The sequence below is a fragment of the Urocampus carinirostris genome, chromosome 13, assembly GCF_059441175.1.
Source record: "Urocampus carinirostris isolate Australia breed hairy pipefish chromosome 13, RoL_Ucar_1.0, whole genome shotgun sequence".
Taxonomy (NCBI): Eukaryota; Metazoa; Chordata; class Actinopteri; order Syngnathiformes; family Syngnathidae; genus Urocampus; species Urocampus carinirostris.
In genome coordinates, this window is record NC_142361.1 from 2,502,211 (window position 1) to 2,524,334 (window position 22,124).

At 38.2% G+C, this 22,124-nt stretch overlaps 1 protein-coding gene across 5 annotated transcripts in view; it reads left to right on the forward strand.

Moving 5' to 3' along the window:
* Window positions 1-8,076: 8,076 nt before the first annotated feature.
* The window catches only part of map4k3b (mitogen-activated protein kinase kinase kinase kinase 3b), a 99,291-nt gene continuing 85,243 nt past the window's right edge, over window positions 8,077-22,124 (forward strand). For all 5 annotated transcript variants that reach the window (XM_088351692.1, XM_088351696.1, XM_088351694.1 and 2 more), the window contains exon 1: window positions 8,077-8,353. In XM_088351692.1, the coding sequence (XP_088207818.1) occupies window positions 8,255-8,353 (99 nt within the window). In that variant the 5' untranslated portion in view covers window positions 8,077-8,254. The remainder of the gene's footprint in view (window positions 8,354-22,124) is intronic.

The following is a 22,124-nucleotide window of genomic DNA, read 5'->3' on the forward strand; positions in this document are numbered from 1 at the left end:
AGGGCACACAGAGATAGATAAGTCACTCGCTCATTCATACCTAGCGTCAATTTGGACCGGCCAAATAACCTACCATGCGTGGAAGGTTGGAAAAAAATGGAATGCTCAAATGAAACCCATGCAGCCACGGCGAGAACATGCAAACTCCACACAGGAAGGCTGGTAGATGGATTTGAACCCATGACCTTAACACTTTGCTACCGATGCGCGAACCAATCAGCTGCCGTGCCACTCATTCATCATCCATTTAGTTATTTATTCAGCCTAGGTTAGTTAGAGCACTTGTCTTGGGACCGAGAGGTCACATGTTCGATTCTTGGCTCCTCCCCTGGGCAAGACACTAAACCCCTAATGTCTCCGAAATGCAGATAGTCTTCTTGCATGGCTTACGCTGCTATTGGTGTGTGAGTGTGTGTGTGAATGGTTGTAAGGTATATTAAATCTAGTTATTTGTAATTTTCTCTATTATCTCTATTATTCACGTCACAAATGGCTCTGATGGAATGTACTTGAGTTCATACTATTTTTATTACTTATTCTCTATTTTTCTACTCTTTTATATGATTCTGTTTAAAATATATGCACACTTTCAGTCTTTATTTTGAAGGATACAGGAAAGTCATCTTGGTATGTTTTTACAACTGCTTGACTTCTTCCAAATAAAAACATTCAGGTCACTGGGCCACGGGGAGAGAAAGGGAGTCATTCAATGGAGTGGGTCCGTTTTTCTCCCCGCGGTTACTGGAGGCCTCCTGTTGATATCAAACCTGCATCTTCCTTGACTCTCATATCAGCCAAAGATTAATATCCCAAATTAATCTGACAATAGTTTAGTGTGAGGCACATTGTAAATCGCTTTGAAAGGTCTTCAGTGACTTGAAAAGCACTATTTAAATGCAGACCATTTACCATTTAAATACATAATTTGAATTTAGATACAAAAATATATGCAAATGTCAAGTCCTTTTAAACAAAGAGCCTTTGAGCCTTTAAGATGTCACAAAAGAAAGGACGTAACGTCTTTACCACAAAGTTTGTTTACCAAGAAAAATATGAAAGCCACAAGTGTTGCAATGCGTATTGTACGATGTGATACTCAAAATTTCCGAGCAAAACTGTTTTCCCCAGTGATTTAGGATAGAGGATCAGTATTGTCACTCGCCACTTCCTGTCTATGAAAATATTCTTGGTTTAAAACATTAGCACTAATACATAATCTATGAAATCAATTTGCATTTTTAAATTATTTGTGGGTTAATAAATTAGCATTTATTTTAATGACATGAGTTTCAAATAAACCTGGAGGGAGCTGGCATCATTGTTGGACATTTTGCAGCTAAGGCATCCCTCCTTAAAAACAAAATCCTGCCTTTTTATCTCTTTTTTTCCATTGCTTTTTTTTTTTTTTTTTTTTTTTTTTTAAATGTATTTACTTTTACTTTATTCTTTTTTTCCTCCTTTTTTAGCATATGAATAACCTATATTTTTGTTGACATATATGTGCATTATTTGTTATTGCAACATCCATTGCAGCCTGGTCATCCTGGAAGGGGGATTACCACATGTACGGTCCCTTCTCAAAGTTTCTTCATTTTCCTCATGTTGAGGTTTTTTTTAGTTTTCCTTGCCCTCATGAAGGTTTTAGACCAGGGGATGGTGTAATAATAGTCTGTGCAGCCCTTTGAGACTCTTTGTGAGAAAGGGCTATACAAAATAAATGACTTGACTTGACTTTGACTTTTGTATGCAAAAGGATGATCCAAAAAATTAAGAAATTTGGTGCGACTTGGTCATCCTGAATCTCGATAGTTTGTATTTTTTGTCACTCACTTTCGGTTGGACTACAATACAGCAACATCTGGTGGTCAAGTACTACACACTGTCCCTTCTATGTAAATGTGGCCCATGCAAATTGTGTTTTCATTTTTTACCAGTGTTGAGCATATTACTTTAAAAAAAGTAATTATTTATAGTTACTCACTACTTCTTCCAATAAGTAACTGAATTACTTTATAGTAAAAGTAAATGGTTACCTGGAAAATTTTCGGTTACTTTAAAAAGAAGTTTGTCGAATAATTTTAAAATTTTCTGCGGAATTACTTGTGAGATGGTAATTCCAACTATTTTTAAGAAACTCTTTTTTAGTTCCCAAACGTCTCTTTGGGTTGTTTTTGTTGCTTTGAACCCTACATTACCAAATACCGTAACACATTATGCACGGAAAAGGGGGAAATGAAAAGAAAATAAGACAAGAATTATGAAAAAAAATAGAAGAAAATATACAATATCAGGAGTAAAAAGAGACAAAAGAATACACAACAAAAACTTTTAAATGAACGTTTATACAAACACAATAACACTGAAAAACACAGGAAATATAATTAGAATATTCATTAATCTACAAAAAAATTCTAAAATAAAAATAAATCCAGCAATCACACCACAAAAAGCTTTCTTGTTAACGTCAGGCAAGGGTCAGTAACCCGTGGCTCATTGGGGCTGCCGAGAGGCTAGCTATCGCTTTTCCAAAACCAAATTGGAAAGGAGAGGAGAAGATAATATATTTGTGTTTTACTATGGTTTTTCCGTGGGTTTCCTCTGGGCACTCCCGTTTCCTCCCACATTCCAAAAACATGCATTTCAGGTGAATTGGCAGGTCCAAATTGTCCCTAGGTGTGAATGAGCGAGTGAGTTGTCTGTCCCTGTGTGCCCTGCTATTGGCTGGCAACCAGTTCAGGGTGTCCCCTGCCCACTGCCCGATGATTGCTGGGATGGGCTCCAGCACCCCCGCGACCCTACTGAGGATAAGCGGTGTAGCTGATAGATAGATAGATAGATACTTTATTCATCCCCGTAGGGAAATTCACACTTCCAGCAGTCTACCCTGTTGTCTATTAACAGATGAACATGATGCCCTAGGGGTGCTTGTAGCGAAGTGGATGACGTCACGCCAGTCCAAAAATTCGACATCCCTGCGGCAGATGGAAAACTTTTCTTTGTGAAAAACCAGGGATAAACCACCTCGTGTTAGCAAGTCCGCCTCCTCTCCGATTCTCCCCGGTTTTCGTGTCTCTGTTTAGCGGCGTTGAAGCCGGATTGCTCCGGGTAGCTCCGGGTGGCTACACGTTAGCGTCCGGAATGCTAAACGTGAGCCACGTTTCCGCAAAACACAGCAACTGCGCTCCCTGTGCGCTTCGATGTTTTCCACCAGCACTCGATGATCTTATTTGGTCGTGAGTTCGCATTTACCATGATTACGGATGGTACCGAAGACTTATAACGCCGCTAGCCGCTTCGCTAGCTCCGGCTTTTCCTCCACCATAGGCCCCTTCATCACGCCGGCACGAGAAATCTTCAGGGCAAGGAGTTGAAATTCCTTGAATAAATGCATTTCTTGTGCGTTAAAACCCATGTCCATAGGATAGAAGTAATCCATAGTGTAGTTGTCAAAACGGGAAGAAAAAACACCGAAGATAGGAGCAGACAATAAAACAACAGGGCAGCTGCTGGAAAAGGCAGCCGCTCGTGGCAGCGCCGCTTTGATCAAATGTGATGAGATGAGACTATGGTTTTTGTAGGAGGACAAACATGACACAAACACTTTTAATGTTTTCCAATGTTGTAAAAATGTGTTGAATAGATATTACATTTCATTGAGGGGTGTAATTACGAGAAGGAAGATCAGCTGGTATGAGTTCACGGGCTGGAAGTGACAGGTTTGACTTCTGCCTAATCTCACTGGTATCCGGAGGTACAAGCACGGGATACAGATTGTAGCTTCAAACGCTGCAAAGTCATATATTGTGACATGAACTCAGGCTCCAACTCCTGAATTGCGAACTTAGCATTGCAAAACTACGGGCCGCTCTCATCAGCTTTTTTTCCTATCATTCACCACGTTACAAGAGCTGTGCAGCCCAAGCTCTGCCCCTCCCAAATGGCAGTGTTGCGAGCCAGGCAGGTAAAAAGAGAAAAGTAACTGTGCATAAATCATACTTAAACTGTGTTAATGTGATTTTTTTTAGCCCATCAAAAGGCTATTTAAAAAAAAATGCATGCTGTGTTTTATTGCACCCTTTTTGTTTTTCAAATCCTCAAAATAAAAAGGACATTAAAAATTCAATTTGTTTATTGCATTTTTTTAGTTTGATCAAATTTCAACTTTGTCATTATAGCTAATACAGATACACACAGCATGTGTTGCATTCATCATAAGGCTTATATAAGGCTATTTAATTTTATTTAATTCATTATAAGGCTTATATAAGGCTTTTAATTTCCAGACATTTTTTTCCACTTAGTCCTATATGGCTCTTTCAACATTTTCGGTTGCCGACCCCAGATGTGGGATCTATCCTCTGTTTGTTTGATATTCTCACTACTTCGCCCTGAAAATGCTGGTCTACTAGTGATCAAAGAGCCAAGAAGAGATCTGGATGTTTGAGAGCGTTCTCCATTCGGGCCCCGGCGCTGTGGTATGCTCTGCCCTCTGAGATTTGATCTGCAACCTCTGTGGAACTGTCTAAATCTAGGCTTAAAATACTCTTATAGTCTACAGCTTATAAATGACCGATATTTAATGTTGACTATGTTTGTAAATTGTTTGTTAATGCAACAACAATTGCAGCCTGGTCATCATGGAAGAGGGATTACTTCATGTGCAGTCCCTTCTCAAGGTTTCTTCATTTTCCTCATGCTGAGGTGTTTGAGTTCTCCTTGCCCTCATGTAGCTTTTAGGTCAGACAAATAAACATGACTTCACTTGACTACTTGGACATTGGACTTTAGCTGCACTGCAGTGCTCACACACTGACCCTCACCAGCTAAATCACAATGCTACCATCTGCCAGGAGTTAGCCCAGCTTAGCCTAGTTACACTGTGAGGTGGCCAGACACAGCCACACTCGGGGATGACTTACTTACAGGCTTCTATTCACTCCCTTCTTAACCCATCACTTGTGATTTTTGATGCCAGGGGACAAAAAAAGTACACAGTATCTCAGAGGACGCTTAGTTGTGATTTTGCAATGGACCCAAACGCAGGAAGCAGGATGCTTGGCAAGGTGCTCAAAAATGATTTGATTCATCACAAAATACTCAGCAAAGAAATAAATGGTCCAAAACATGTATAAACTGTCTGAAACATAAAACTAAAACCAATCCTCACAAATAGAGCTGCAACTAACGATTATTTTCATAATCAATTAATCGGTTGGTTATTTTTTCGTGAAATAGATGAATATTTTAATTTCCTTCTCTTTATCCAAATATTGAAGCTTTGGATGGATACATAAATCGTGAACAAAACAAGAGAATATTCTATAATATAAAACAATTAAAAAAGTGTTTGTCAATTAACTTCATAATAAACAAAAATAGATACAAATAAATGCTATACTCCTGCAAATAAGTGAGATACTCTTTCCTTATCACTTTATCCAAAGGTCATTGTATATTTGGTCTTACGATGAAAAAAAAGAGCAACACATTTAATTTTATGAATAACAGAAATATATATCAAAAATATATAAAAAGATGTAAACCCATATTTTAAAGTGTTGTTAACAAATTTGTTTATGGGTTAAATATTTATGATAAGTATTTCCAATATGAAAAATATATAATAGGGTGACCATATTTTGATTTCCTTAAAATGAGGACACTCGGCCTGGCCTCGCGATATTTAAATTATACTTGAAGTTTACTCAAACATTCCTTATCACATTAATATATTTACAGTCAGCCTCCTCCATATGGTTTGAAAATCCAGTTTTATCACAAAGTAATAGCTATATTACCGAAGACACAAATCCAAATTCTCAGAGGTGTCTCAACAGACTTAATTCTTCCCAAAATAGTAAAACAATAATAATGTACAAAAATAGAAATGAAATACAGTGGAACCTCGGTTTTCGAACGTCTCTCAGTTCGAACAAATCGGTTCTCGACCAAAAATTTCGAGGAATTCTTGCTTCGCTTTTCGTTCAAAAAAATCGGAGTTCGAACGCCGGTACGCTAGGGTGCGATGCTGAGCGGCGTACGGGTGTAGATCGTGTAGATTGCCCCCACCCCTCGTGAAGAACTGTTATGACGTGCGCGCGCACTTCTTTTTGCTTTCGCTTTTAATATCGGTGAACGGAGTGTTTTAGCCCCTAATTATGCCTCCGAAGAAGGTCGGTGCAAGCAGCAAAGTTGCTACTGGTGAAAAAAGAAGAGTAGTGCGTACAACTATTGCATTTAAGAAAGAAATAATAGCAAAATGAAGAAGGTGTGCGAGTTTCCCTTCTTTCGAGGGAATAGAGCATTGCTTCTGCAGACCACCACAAAGGTAAGAAATCCTATTTATAATTCTTTTCTTTATCCTTTAACCGCTCACCACTTTTTGTGGAGACCTGGGTGCTAAATGACGTGTGAACGGCTTGATTTTTTTATTTTTACACGTTCATGTTAGCGTAATCTTTCGTACGGAAGATTACGCTAACGCGAACGTACGATTAGCCTGGGTTAGCTTCATGTTTACGTTCATGGTAAACATTCAGGGTGTTGGAACGGATTAAAACGATTTTACATTACTTTTAATGGGAAAAACGATTTTCGTTGATCGAACAAATCGGTTTTCGAACAGGGTTCTGGAACGGATTATGGTCGAGAACCGAGGTTCCACTGTACTGATAAAAAATAATGCCTCTTCTGTAATAGCAGATCAACCTTGAACAAAATAATAGCTGTCTTTGAATTCTTACTGTAAAAATAATCTGAAATAATGTTCTAAATAAAACTTCTTCTGTAGAATATCCAGCTTTAACAAAAAGCTCTTTTTTTCTTTTCAGTGAAATAATGTAAATGAAACAGTGGCCTCACAACAATACTAATTTAACAAACAAAAACCGTCACTGAAGTTTTTATTTTTCTTCCTCATCCCTGTTTTATTCTTTTTGCTTTTCCTCATCTTACATATCTGCCCTTCCATATTTTGCTGTAGAGCTGGTATTTCCCAGTAGTTTTCGGTTGTCAAACAAATAAGTATGACAATCTTTTCAAGAAGTGTCTTTGAAATCGTATTGCACAAATAGAATCCCCTTCAATGACTCAACAGAAAGCATGTTCCTCTCATTGGTCTTTCTGTTAATCACATCAAATTTCTGGACGCATTCATCAAGCACAGGACACGGCCCGAAGAAATTACAAAATTGCCATCTCAACTCAACTTTTTTTTCCACATTGTTTCTCCTTTGTTAATTAAAAATGTGAGTTTCTTTAGTCAACAATATCCTTTATTCTTTTGTTTGATACAATTGTCCCTGTCATGCAAATGAACATAGCTTGTTCGTATCAAACCAATTGCATTATCTATGTGTGTGTCTATATTATTTTACATCTGTACTGATCAATCATTATCCATATCTATGAACTGCATATCGATAATTTAAAGCTAAAAATAAAATATGTTTAGAGTATTGCTTCCTTTATGACAAACGGTGGATACAATATGAGGCTATGTTGAAATAATTCGGATGGGAAACCGTGAGCACTACTTGGCTGAACTATTCCCCATAATGCTCGATTCTAACGTTGTTCAACGTTTTCTTCTTCTTAGGGCGGCATTAGCTCAAGAGGTAGAGCGCTCGTCTTAGGATCAAGAGCACGCAGTTCAAATCCCGGCTCCTCCGTGTTATATGTCGAAGTGTCCTTGGGCAAGACACTGAATGACACTTAATCCCTAATGCCCTAATAAGCAGGTTGGCGCCTTGCATGGCTGCATGGCTGCTATTGGTGTGTGAATGGGTGAGTGTGAAGCACATTGTAAAGTGCTTCATTGACTTGAAAAGCGCTATAGAAATGCAGACCATTTACCATTTCCTCGGGACAGAAAGTTGCGACGCACTGCTTTAAATGTATTTGCTGGACTCAATGAAAAGGACACCAAGTTTGGTGATAAACGTTATTTACAGTTGTGTTACGTTCCATTATAAAATATAATTTGGTTTTATGAAAAGCTTATTAATATGTATTATTATTTAGAATGTGTTTATGTGTGTGCCTTGTCCAGCCCTCCTGAGAGAATGGCACGCCCACTGCGCATGCTCATTGCGCAGTGCCCGCCATGTTGGAGCAGGAGTGGGCTCGGATTGCTATTATCTGACGCCGTATGTTATTTTCCCTTTCTCTGAATATTTTAATCACTTTTTGATCATATCATTGTTTGCATCTGTCAACTGCGTGGGTCGTGCGACGCCCTTAGCGGCCTTTGGCCATGATGAACGCTAGTGTCGACCTGTCTCGCCGCAATCCGCAGGAGGATTTCGAGCTGATCCAGAGGATAGGAAGCGGCACCTATGGAGATGTGTACAAGGTAAAATTGTGCAGATAGCGAAGAGAAATGAGTGTTGAAATTGGGTTCCATGTCGGAAACCGTTTCCTTGCAATTTGTGTTAAAGTTAATGTGAGTTTTGACCATGACGTCACTAATGTGTGAAGGCCAAGCGATGTCACTGCCACTGCTTAAAGCTGCGCTCTGTTTTAAAGTGCGTCAATTGAGAAAATGCTAAGCCCACCGCTTTCCAAGCCTGAACGTGGTCGTCGCGTGGTCTTATGAAATACACCCATTTGCGTCATTACTTCAACTCCTTCGATGTTTTTAAAGCTTGGTCTCAAACCACCAACTGGTTGCGGACTTGGTTCATGCCTGACAATTGAATCAATTGATTCTTGTTAGCATTGTGATGCTAACCGCGGTCGATCCAAACGAGTTGTTCGCAACGTTATGTAATCAAAACAAGGATGAGTGAAGGTACCAAAACATGTTCACGGATTCACTACCATTTTAGCTTTTTGGTAAAGATCCCGATCAAAATGAGTTGTGCCTTATAATCCGGTGCGCCTTATGTATGGAAGATATAGGACCAAAAATTATTTTTTGGGGGTGCGCCCTATAGTGCGGAAAATACAGTAATATAAATCCATATATTCATTCAGTTTTAATCAACACAGTTTATTGGTGATACAAATCACTTATCACTTCAAGATTTTTCAGTTCACAACAATATTGTACATTATTCAAAATAATATTACTGAAGTAATTATATTAATCTATATTTTCATTCAGTTTTAATCATCACAGTTAATTGGTAATACAGAGCAAGTTATCACTTCTGATTTTGCACTTCATATATTCTTTGTGGTTTGCTGTCCCGCCACAGTTGTAATGCCTTCTCAAGGTCCAATCAATTATCCTCCTCATAGCGTAACCAGGAATATAATTTAGTCCATTTTGGTAGAAAATACCTTTTCTTGCTAGGGGTATTCTTTTGTTTATTTTCTTTTGTTGAATCGTTCACTTCAACACACGTGTTTTCCTGCCTCCACAATCTTCCGAAGAATTTCTCCGCAGTTTTTTCAAGCCGGAATTATTGCCGTCATCACTTTCTGCATTATGTTTCGACTTATTACTGACACTAAAGAAATTACCAATTTTGTGTTGATTTCCACCTAATACTAACTTTTTTCGGAGGCATACTTAGCCTTCACCTTCCCTCGACGACAAGCACCACAACAATGACGTAATCTCGAAGCAACGAGATCTCGTTTGCCGAGATTAGCGTGCAGACGAAAACTGGAACCGCGAGACCAAAACAACAATGGCGGATCTGCCTGACGAAAAGTTTGGAGTGCGGTAAATCTTTGTTAAAAAAAAAAAAAGTAATCTGGTAAAAACGAAAATTTTGTGTCAAAAAGGTTGCGTCCCGGTGACGCACGTTGATTTGAGACTATGCGTCCCCAGCAAAAATGATGCGACTAGGACGCAGGGACGCGGGCAAACGAGAACACTGCATATCTGATCTTTTGGAATACGACTTCTGTGTGAAAAGCCGATGCGCATTCATGCAACAGGCAAGTCCTCGAGAGGCGGGAGGAAGCGTAGAACTTAACAACCATGGCGGACAGAAACTCGGAAATAATTTAATGGAGGGAAAGTGAGGTTTCAGATTACAATAATAAAATCAGTTGCCAGTGGCACAATCCAGTGGAACCTCGGTTCTCGACCATAATCCGTTCCAGAACCCTGTTCGAAAACCGATTTGTTCGATCACCGAAATCATTTTTCCCATTAGAAATAATGTAAATCATTTTAATCTGTTCCAACACCCTGAACGTTTACCTTGAATGTTTAACGTAATCATGAAGCTAACTCAGGCTAATCGTACGTTCGTATTATCGTAATCTTCCGTACGAAAGATTACGCTAACATGAAAGTGTAAAAATAAAAAAAATCAAGTCGTTTACAAGTCATTTAGCACCCGGGTCTCCACAACAAGTGGTGAGCGGTTCATTGGAAAGGGGGCTGCGTAGATATTGTAGTGTACGGAGTTCATTTTTCCCCTAAGTGATTTTGAATTCTGTGAACTAGCTTGCTACTGCATGGCGGCAGTAGCTCAGGAGAGCGCTCGTCGTGGGATCAAGGGATCCCAGTTCGAATCCTGGCTCGTCCGCGTTACATGTCGAAGTGTCCTTGGGTAAGACACTGAAATAAGCAGGTTAGCGCCTTACACGGCTGCAAGGCTGCTATTGGGAAATGTGGAGCACATTGTAAAGCGCTTTGGGAAGTCATTGACTTGAAAAGCGCTATGTAAATGCAGATCATTTCATTTCATGTTACATCACATGTCACTCTCTGCGCATGTGGGACATTTGTCGTGTTCACACCAGAGACGCATGGAAGTCACAGGAGATCACATACATGTCACATTTAGTTGGAAATGTGAACGATCTCACAAAAATAATATGACAGACTCAAATGGCACTGATTTGATGACCTTTTGTATTCAATAAATAATGTATTTGCATTTACATTTTGTTCTATATATGTAATTTTTTTTAAATAATCACTGATATTTGAGTCAAAGTGGATTAAATTAGGTGAACATCTATCATAATGTTGAAACCTCAGTGAAATTGCTGTGAATTACAATGACAAAGGACTCATTATTTTAAGATTTGTATTTAAAGTTCAGTGTTTTGTAACTTAGGCTACTTGGTTTCATTGACACATTTCCTCTTGTTTTGGAGAATTCATGTAAACATGGCACAGACAATGCTAGAACAGATTAGAGAAAGTGTACTGCATATTCTTCCAATATCGAGGTAGCTTCTCTGTACATTACCAGATGTTAAGTAATGTTCCACTTTTGAGTTTGTATTTGTTGTCATGTGTCATCCGTCTCACTTTGTGGTCAAACTGCTGCCACCTGTCATCAAAAATAAATCCAAATAGTATTTCATAGGGCTGCAAGTAAAAATTATTTTATTTATCGATAAATCTGTCTATTATTTATTTAATTAATCTATTAATCCATTTTTTAAAAAACACATTTTGATTTCCTCCTTTAATTATATATTGACGTTTTGGACAAATATGAAAAGCAGGGCACATAATATTCTATGATATCAAACAATGAAAAATCCAAGTGTCTATCAAATAATATACATACAAATGTATGCTATACACCTGCAAATATGTAAGATCTACTTTTCCTATCACCAGGGATGTGATTTTTCCGACTATAGACGGAATTCCGACTTTTTCACTTGCGTAGCAAACAAATCCGACTGTCTCACTCTTTCCTTTATTGCTCTGGCGCACCCTGGTGGCCGTTAGAAAAATTGCATAAATTGGCCACATCGTTGCACAAGCTGCAGGGTCTGAACTACATTTGAACTGACCATGCAGTATTTACAAAAAAAATCAGGTATGTGGGCAAATTATTTTGTTATTTAAATCTTCTAAAGATGTTAAATTATTAATTCAAGCATTGTTTTGGACAAGTAAATTGCTTAAAACCCAGGAGCTTTGGGGGGTATCGCCCCCCAGTGCCCCCCCACTGGGCTCTGCCCTGGGCCCCCAAACCCCCGGCTAGGTTTCAGACTTTTTCTTCTCACCTCAATCACATCCCTGTATCACCTCATCCAAACTATCCAGACTTTATAATCCAAAACATAAACAAAGTAATAAGCAATAATCCACATTTTATGCGTGACAAAATGATTAAGCACACAAAAAAATCCAAATCTTGTCAACTAATTTTTAGGGGCGTTAAGTATTTGAATATGATAAACATTCTTGGTGTGCAAATGATAAATACTATGGTTAAGAACATACCTTTGTGTTGAGTTTAACATGTCATCATTGTTAGTTTTCCTTTTACCTTGTCAATTTATTTTCAGATATTTTTCTCTGTATTTTTGCAACACTTTCTGTTCCCTTGAAAATTGTTAACTTTGTAGTATTTGACTGTTTCATGCCAATTTTGTTTGCAATGATGCAATTTTAAGTAATAATTCTATTTAATAAAAATGTAATTGTACTACAACTCTCCCTCTTAAACGAAAATCAATGCACTTATTTGCATTGAACATGCTGAGTGTCTCATAAATTGCGTGAGGCAAAGAATTGATGAAGACGTTAGTTGCCGGTACAGTGGGATCTCGCTACTTCGCGCTTCGACGTTCGCGGATTCAGAGCTTCGCGGGCCTAAAAAAAATAAAATAGAATAAAATAATATATATATATATATATATATATATATTTTAAAATTAATTTATTTATTTTTTTTGAAAGCATTTTTGAAGGGGCATCGCTACTTTGTGGTTCCATCTTCGCGGGTTCAGAGCTTCGCAGGACTAAAATAATAATAATAATAATTAATTTTTATTTATTTATTTATTTTTTTAAAGCATTTTTGAAGGGGCGTCGCTACTCCGTGGTTCCATGTTCGCGGGTTCAGAGCTTCGCAGATCTGAAAAATTATAATAATGGAATAAAATAATAATTTAAAAAAAGCATTTTTGAAGGGGTGTCGCTACTTCGCACATTTTCACTTTTCGCGGGTGGTTTTGTTCCCCATTAACCGGGTCTAAAAAAAAAGAAAATTTAAAAAAAATAAAAATATTTTTTTTATTTTTAAGTTGCGCCGCTACTTCGCGGATTTTCACTTATCGCGGGTGGTTTTGGTCCCCATTGACTGCGATAACCGAGGTCCCGCTGTCTTTTTATTGATTCCTTTCAGCAGCCCTAGTATTTTAGCACATTTTACAAAAATGAAAATCACGTCTATGATAAATAACGTACTCGATGGTGGTGAAGTTAAGAGTGAATAATTTCCTGGCTGGGTGCTTGAAATCCTAGAAAAGGCTTGAATTTTAATGTCTTGTTTTTAAGGTTTGAAAAGTGCTTGAATTTTAGGTCAATTGCTTGTAAATGCTTGAAATTGTAGCCATGTTCATTGGATTAGATGTTGGGCTAGGGTTAGGAGCTTGGGGTTTTAAATATATTTTATTGTTCCAAAATAGGATTGGAGCTAGGGTTAAAATAAGGTTGCGGTTTTAAATTAAGGTTTAGACTCTCCTTGTTTTAATTGCCTCTGGAGTTTGCATGTATAGGGCATTTCAATCATGGGGATGAATGTTGAACCTGAAGCTCGCCTCTCTCCAGAAAACTCCATTGTTGGAATGGAATGGAGCAAGCAATAGAAATACTTCCCTAGAATAATGAACTGTCGGTGTAATCAGCAGTCGGTGTAGTCAATCTGTCTTTAGAGTGGCCACACTGGTTCCCAATCATCGTGTAGCTTAGACAACATTACACATGTACTGATCCAGCGCGTTGGCAACTAGTTAATCAGTTTGTCTTGTTCGTCCCATCTGGTACTGCACCTGAGGAAGCTTCTCTTTAGCTGACATATTGGGGCGGAAGTATGTGACTATGTTAATTCGAGTCGCATTTATTTGTATAGCCTTTAATCACAAAATGTCTTAAAGGACTGCACAGGCCACAACTACACAATCCCCTGACCTGAATCCGGCATCCGTGCAAGAAAAAAACTCAAAAACTTCAGTATGAGGAAAATCAGACACCTTGAGAAGGGTCCACACAAAAGGTAATCCCCTCTCCAGGATGACCAAGCTGCAACAGATGTTGCATTGGGTAACAATAAACAGAACGTAGTCAAACATAAAAAAAACCTCAAAGTTAAAAAACATACATACAGTGACTTTTTGAACAATTTCACATATTACCTATATATATATATATATATATATATATATATATATATAAAATATGTGAAATTGTTCAAAAAGTCTGTGACAGCGACGACTCAGCTTCCCATTTCAGCCAGCTGATTGGTGCTATGTAGCTTTGTTTTTTTGCTGTCATTGCGGGGAATCAAAAGACTCTCTAACTCATAACTGTCAATTATGTATTGAGTGCCGAATTTGGAGCCACCTTATTGTTCCAATCACGTTTGGAACATCATCAGCATCCTTTGTCAGTTAAACCCAGTCCTACATAAAACCAGTTGACTTGGGCTTAATTGTTGCCAGTGCGACTTTGTGGAAACAGTTGAAATCCCCAAACAGATGCATATTTTCATTATTGTAAAAAACAAGTCACAGCCAAGTACGCCTCCATGTTCACAATATGTCGACATATCGGTCGTTACACTCATTGCTACCGCTTGCAGTACAACAATTTTCACTCGTTTCCATTCCCCCCAGTATTTATCATCATCTCTGATTGTCTGAAAATGAAAACAAAAGCAGTTCAAAACATTTGAAATATTGATGGTATTAACCGTCTTTTCAACTCTTACTTTATAAAAAAAAAAAAAAAACCTTTCTGGTTGGCAAAAGCTTCAAGGGCAGAAAAAAGTTATTTGAACCCTTCAGTCTTTGAGTATTAAGGAGTGCTTGATCAAGCAACTTTTTTTCTGGAAGCTTTATGGTTAAAAACAAATCAAAAAGATTGTAGATCATATATAGGAACAGCTCAAAATAGCACAAAAAAACTACTTTTGATCAGCGCTGGATCTCCTCCTTTGAAGGTACTGGAAAAAATGAAAAATTGGCCTTAGAAGTGCTTGGAAAATGCTTGAATTTGGCCCTGAAAAAGTGTATAACCCCATTTCTTGACAATTTAACACCTCTACACACTAACGTCCATGTAAGCACCAGGCTCCTTGCTGGCTAAACTACATTAATGTCTATATTTGGCTCCATCGTTGTGTGGAAAAACTCAGATTGGAATGTTTGAGCAGGAAGCAGTTTATGAAGTCAGCTCCTATGTTCTCGTATTTGCCTGTTTGCCTTACTGCGCAAGAAATGTACTTGTCATTGTCAATGAGCGAAACAATTTTCCTGACACTTGATGGTCTCAAATTTGTTCAACTGAGGCATACAATGATGTGCATGCTTAGAATTAGCATTTTGTACTCAGACGCTTGGAATTTGGGTCTCATTCTTGGAGGCTTGGTGATACCAGGTGACCTTTTCCTCCATTTCTGAACCCGTTAAGTCCTAACAATGTGGCTTTTGTGTTAGCACCTGGTCTCAGCTAGGGTTTTCAATTAAGCATTGATGATATTTTTGCCATCTTGCATCTTTTTTTCTCCTAAATATACGTGATACTGTTGCTGCGTGGTTCAATAACTTAAGACACAGAGTGATAAACAACAGATTTGGAGTGATACAGATTTTGTATTTGTTTTAAATAATTGTCCTACATTTGCAGCACACCTTTTTAACTTAACTGTTGAATTCAGCGATGAGTCCTTAAATGTCCATTGTGTAATATTTGACCACTAGATGGTACAGAATTGTCTAAAGCAAACAAAATACAAATGAATATTTATAAAAACTAACATAGGTAACACAGTACCTCATTGTGCTCAAGTTGCACTGTTCGGACTGGTCCATCATGCTTGTTTGCTACACCTTTGATGCTTTTGTTTTGCTGCTTATAAGTTTTCATTAATGCTCATGAACCTGATGACTTAGCCAAAATAATCGAGCTTTACGTATTTACCAAATGAGAGGATGTGCAGCTGAGTCCAATGTTAGAACTTGATGACATTTTGTGTTTCCGCAAACTATTGATAAGCGCAGCTTTTGATTGAAGAACACAATGGCCTTGAGTTCATGACCAGCACACATGTTACCTGAAAAGACTTCTGTTACTTTTATGCATTGTTCACAAATATGATTCACAGGATTATAAATATAAAAGTTTAAAGAAATTGGCAATCATGTACTATTTTTCCACAGCAGCTCTAGTCGCATCTCTTTGTCCAGGGGTCACACGTAGGGCTGTCACGATCATGAATTTCTGTAGAAGATTATTTATCACACAAAAAATCAGTATTGACAAACATTTTTGAAAAAAATCCCCTCTGCAATATATACTACAATGATAATATCAGCTTTATATTACATATACTGTACACCTTAATAAAGAGGAGCAATGTAATGGTCGATTAGTCAAGAAATTATTATTAACTCATCATTATGTTTCTTTTATTAAAACTAACTCTACAGTGGATTTTAGCCTGTTGGGTTAAAACCTTTTATGGAACAAAGGCACAGGTGAGGTAACAGGTTGCAAGGTCTTTGACTCAACTTTTCAATAATAAGGTGAAAAATTGAACAAAGTGCAAATGTGAGGTGCACAGATGAGGAAAATATACTTTCAAAAATAATTTCAACACACACACTTAAGGTGAATACAGTGGCAGATTAGATAAATGTCTCTTTGCTTCACCTTGAGTTTTAGGATTTCAGGTTATTTAAAGTAAATGGGGCTAACGGGAACAGAAAAATGTCCCTTTTTTAAGTTCTTAGGCTTTGCAAACAAAGACTAGTAAACAGTAAAAGGTCGTTTGTAACTAAGTAAACATCCAGTTACTATTAGAAACTGTAAAAAATGCATAGCTTGAGCTCTGTTAACATGACATCAACTTGAATATGAACATTTACAGTGAAGAAAATAAGTATTTGAACACCCTGCTATTTTGCTATTTCTCCCACTTAGAAATCATGGAGGGGTGTGGAATTTTCATCGTCGGTGCATCTCCTCTGTATAAGATATGAACTAAAAAGAAAAATCCAGAAATCACCATGCATGATTTTTTTAACAACTTGTTTGTGTGATACAGCTGCATATACGTATTTGAACTCCTGTGTATCATCTAAAATTCTGACCCTGGAACACCTGTTTGACACCTTTATTTCGTCATCCCAAAGAACTCAGAGAACTCCAGACATAACAACGCTTTTATAGCTTCAATTTGAGTACAACCCAAAAGGCGGCCCTAGTCCTCAGTAACAACAAGAAAGATGCTGTCGTACCCTTATTAGGACATGTTGTTCGCCTCAGTTTGCTCAGAGAGTCCTTGAAGGTCCCAAGGACCTTCCCGAAATGATGTCAACATTCTCTCACAACTGTAAGCAAGTCTTTCTACATTTCTAAATGTATGCAAATACAAATGCAAGTCTATTTTCCACAACATATCCCCCCTTTGGGAGTTTATAACTCCCACATTGAACGGAAATTAAAATCGAAAAATCAATACAGGGTAGTGGTAAAATATCTTAAATCATAGCTACACGGACAGAATTATCGGAATCAAAAATAAAAATAAAATCCTGGCGGTCAGCCTGCTGTGATTATTCCAACTCTTGTTATTCATGTTTCGATTACAAAAACCTCCAACACTCCAAACACCTGACCCATGCACTAACCCCCCCTTCATTTATCTTTATCCGTACATACTGGATTATACACGCAGACCGTCGACGGTTGATCGGTACGTGATAAAGGTAAATGAATAAATGAACCGATAAGTGATAACAAATTTGTGTAATAGTCGCTGATACATTTCAATACGAGCGCATGATTGGATAGTGATACAGTATACACATTGGCCTTTGGCCTGACCCCCGTGAACACTTTGAAGACCATGCTTTGCCGTTTTCGTCACCGGGTGTTGTGAAGTCAGATGTTGGAGTGAGTGTTCATCCCAGCAGGCATCACGCGCAGTTTCCATGCAGCCCAAAACCCGGAAGCGACGATGCATCCTGACCATCCTAGACGGCAGCTTACTCCCCGGCAGTGTGACATACCAACAAGAGAATCACAATTAGAAAACAACATATTTGTAGCTATTATTCCTAGCGCCGTTGTGTGTTGTGTGTCAACCGAAAGTACTATTAGATATTTCATTTAGTCCAGATCATCGTATGTGTCCATTCCCGCAGATGCTCCATTATCTAGTGTAGGATTTCCCGACTGTTGATGCTGCCAGATAAAAATCATGGTGTTCTATTGTACTAAAGGCCTCGTTAGTGTAATCAAGAAAACGTTGTTGGTTGTAATAAATCAATAAATATAATTAATCCATTCTGCGGTCTTATTCGGAGTCATCCAGATAAATATTGATTCCAATCCAGACTTAATTTCATTCCTAGCTTTAAATTCATCTGAAATTCCTCTCGGTTGTCTGATGGTATCTAGACATACACGTCCATCCGGAATATATGCTCTCTTAACTCCGGCCAATTGTCAACAAAAATATTTCATTTAATTACCTTTTCCCCTTTACATTTCTTCCTTTTCTCACTTGTATGTCCCTCTCTTCTCTTTTCCTTAATGTCTACTTTCTTTTCCCCTTCTCACTTTCTTTTACTAACTTTTTATCTTTCTGTATTTGTAACTTCCTTACTTGCTCTGCCAACAATCCATTTTCTACATAACTTTCCCTTCTTCTACGCCCTCTAACACTTGCTTTTTAGCCCACCAGTTTAATGGAAAATTGACATATAAACATCTCACTTAATCCTTTTTTTTTTTCAAACCAATTAAATCTACTATTTTAGCTTCACCTACTTAATGTGGAAATGACGTGCATTGATCTACAACGGGTTATCTCACTCACTCACTACTTTCGTATACATACATACATACATACATACAAACATATACATACACATACATACAATACAACATTATTTATATCTGTACATTCAAGGAAACTGTGGGGGTCAGATGCATCGACATTTCGTTCTGTATACACGTGTACTAGAATGACAATAAAGTAGATCTGAATCTGAATCTGAGTATAACAATGCTTTCATCTCACATTAATCTATCCCAATCCACTCAATTGGACTTTTTCCTCGTCTTTACATTTCTTAATTCTCCAATTTTGAACTGTAAACCGAAATTCTTTTATTTATTTTCTGTTACTATTTTATCTTTTCTTGGTGCCATTCTGGCATTGACTTAATTTAATGCATCTAAAATAACTCAAACATAATCTTCCTAAACTTTTCACCCCTATGTTTATCGTTTTCCAGTTGAAAAACAAAAAACATTTTGGACCGGAAAAAATATTTTCTGGGAACTCCATAGGCCCTCGGTCATTACGTTACACACCCTTGGCATCAAACGCCGATTTCCCAAAAAACGAACGTCTTCGATTCCTAACGGGATGTGCTATCGGTTCCATCTAAAACAATACATTCTAAACGGTCTTACTCTTTAAAAAACGTTATTCTCGTTTCAATGAGCACTGTATTGTTTCCTTTTTCCTTTTCCTTCACATTGAAGCCACGCGTTTACACAATTACCGAGTTTTGGTTACTTTTTCCTTTTCTACACAAGTTTCCTGAATTTTACGTACTGGCAGTGTACTCATTTTTGGCCGTTGGCATTGTAACCTCACTCTTCAGTGTTGTTGCCGTGGGTGTAGGTTTCTCTGATCTTTGGTGTGTCGTTACCACTCTCGTCTGTATCGTCACTTTAGGTGCTGGAGTGGTCCACCAGCTGTTAAGGCTTGGCTTATTATCCGTTACTCTAGTCTGTACTGTCGTTAACATATTTGGTTTCTGGTAGTCAGTCGGCACTCCGACTGGTTGCACGTCTCTCTTTTGTCTGACTCATCCCATAATACTCGGGATTTCAGTAATTCAAATTTGTCTTCTTTTGCGAATTGCACTATTTATACACATCCTTCTACTCAATCAAGGAAGCAAGGTTTTGGGTGCTCTGAGGAGAGTGATGAACAACAAGAGAATGAGTATGGACGCCAAGAGTGGACTGTACGAGAGTGTGATTGTGCCGACTGTGTTGTGTGGTGCAGAGACTTGGAGACGATTCAGTTCTATTAAGACGAAAGCAGTGTGTGTGTGTGTGTGTTTGTGTGTGTGTGAGTGTGTGTGTGTTTCGTCGTATCGCTATATTAATAACTAAATGGAGTGGAATGGAACTATGATGACTATAACATGAGACCAAACGACACGGCACGCTCTATAGAGAATATATTGACTTATTTCATCATCACCTATAAACAGCTCAAAATATTGCCAACATTCTGCCTCTTAGAAAAAATCTGTCATTAAAAGTGCAATTAACCACCAGTCCATCATCCCAAAAGAAATGGTTCTAGGTCAAGGGTGGGCAAACTTTTGGCGTCACGGGCCTGGGGACACATCCAGTTTTTCTCATTTACATTTATGATGTTATATTTCATTATATTAATTCATGTTTATTTATTTTGTGTATATGTATGAACCTTTACTGAACACCAGCATACCTTCAGGGCAGTCGCAGTTGATTTAACAGGGTTCGGTTGCATTTGGAATGGATTAATCCCGTTTCAATCAATTTCAATTGGATAACATGTCTCGACTTACAACAGTATCATTATTCCATATTTACTGCTAGAACCAATTAAATGTATAAATAGAGGTACAACTGTGTTACTGTAGTGCATGTATGTAGTATTTCTGTCATGTCCAGCATGGTCGCCGTGGCAACCGTCCAATTTGCGTGTGTCCTTACCCCATACAATCAGTAAGTCTTTAACTTGTAAAATGGTGAAGACCAAAGACACCAGAGACAAAATTGTACACCTCCACAAGGCTGGATCGGGCTACGGAGCAATTTCCAAGCAGTTTGGTGAAAAAAGGTCCACTGTTGAGTGAGAGGAGCCCCATGTAAGATATCACCTCGTGGAGTCTCAATAATTCTAAGAAAGGTGAGGAATCTGCCTGGAACTACACGACAGGAGTTTGGTCATAATTCCACTAAGCGTGTTTGAAGGGAGAAGAATGAAGAGTAAAAACCAAAGAACACCATCCCTACTCTGAAGCGTGGGGGGTTTTTTTTTTCTCACTGGAAGAGTGCACTGCATTAAAGAGAGGATGACCGGGGCCATGTATTGTGAGATTTTGGGAAACAACCTCCTTCCCTCAGAGCATTGAAGATGGGTCGTTGCTGGGTCTTCCAACACGGCACCGACCCAAAGCACTCAGCAAGGAAAACCAAGGAGTGGCCCCGTAAGAAGCATATCAAGGTTCTAGCAAGGCCCAGCCAGTCTTCAGACCTGAACCCAATTGAACATTTTTGGAGGGAGCTCAAACTCCGTGGTTTCTCAGCGACAGCCCGGAAACCTGACTGATCCAGGGAAGATCTCTGTAGATTGGGCCAAGATCCCTCCTGCAGTGTGTGCAAACCTGGTGAAAGACTACAGGAAATGTTTGACCTCTGGAATAGCAAAAGTTACTGTACCAAATATTAACATTTATTTTGTCAGCTATTCAAATACTTATTTGCAGCTATATCACACAAATAAATTGATAAAAAAATCATGCATTTCTGGATTTTTCTTTTTAGTTTATCTCTCACAATGGACATGTGCCTACGATGAAAATTTCAGACCTCTCTGATTTCTAATTGAGAGAAATTGCACAACAGCAGGGTGTTCAAATACTTGTTTTCTACACTGTAACTTAAAATTGTTTTGGCTGGTGGGTCTTACAGCTTATCAAACTTGTACTATTTTATGTATTCGATTTAAATGCATTAGTCTCTGAACGTTGCTTTGTGTACTATATTGAATGGCAGCATTTCACTAGCAATGTACACACACACACACACAGCAATGTACCGTGTGATAATAATCTCTTAGCATGCGTCTTGTTTTTATGTTGTGACCTATCTGTAACCTCCGCGTCTGTCCAATTGACAAGCTGCAACCTCTGCATTCTTCCTTTACCGACTCGCTTGGCAAATTATACCGGGTAACTGGACTCAAATTGCTGCCCACGATTAGTTGTGTTATCTCCTTTTACTGGCACCTTCTTCAAACAAAGTTTGCAGAACACTTCTTCTGTAATTTGGGGTTTACCACTGTCGCCCGGTATAAACCCCAAATGTGTCCAATATACCAAAGTGGTGCGTGGTTTTAAAACTAAAAGTTGCACTTCCATGATGATCACATAAGAGTGAAGCA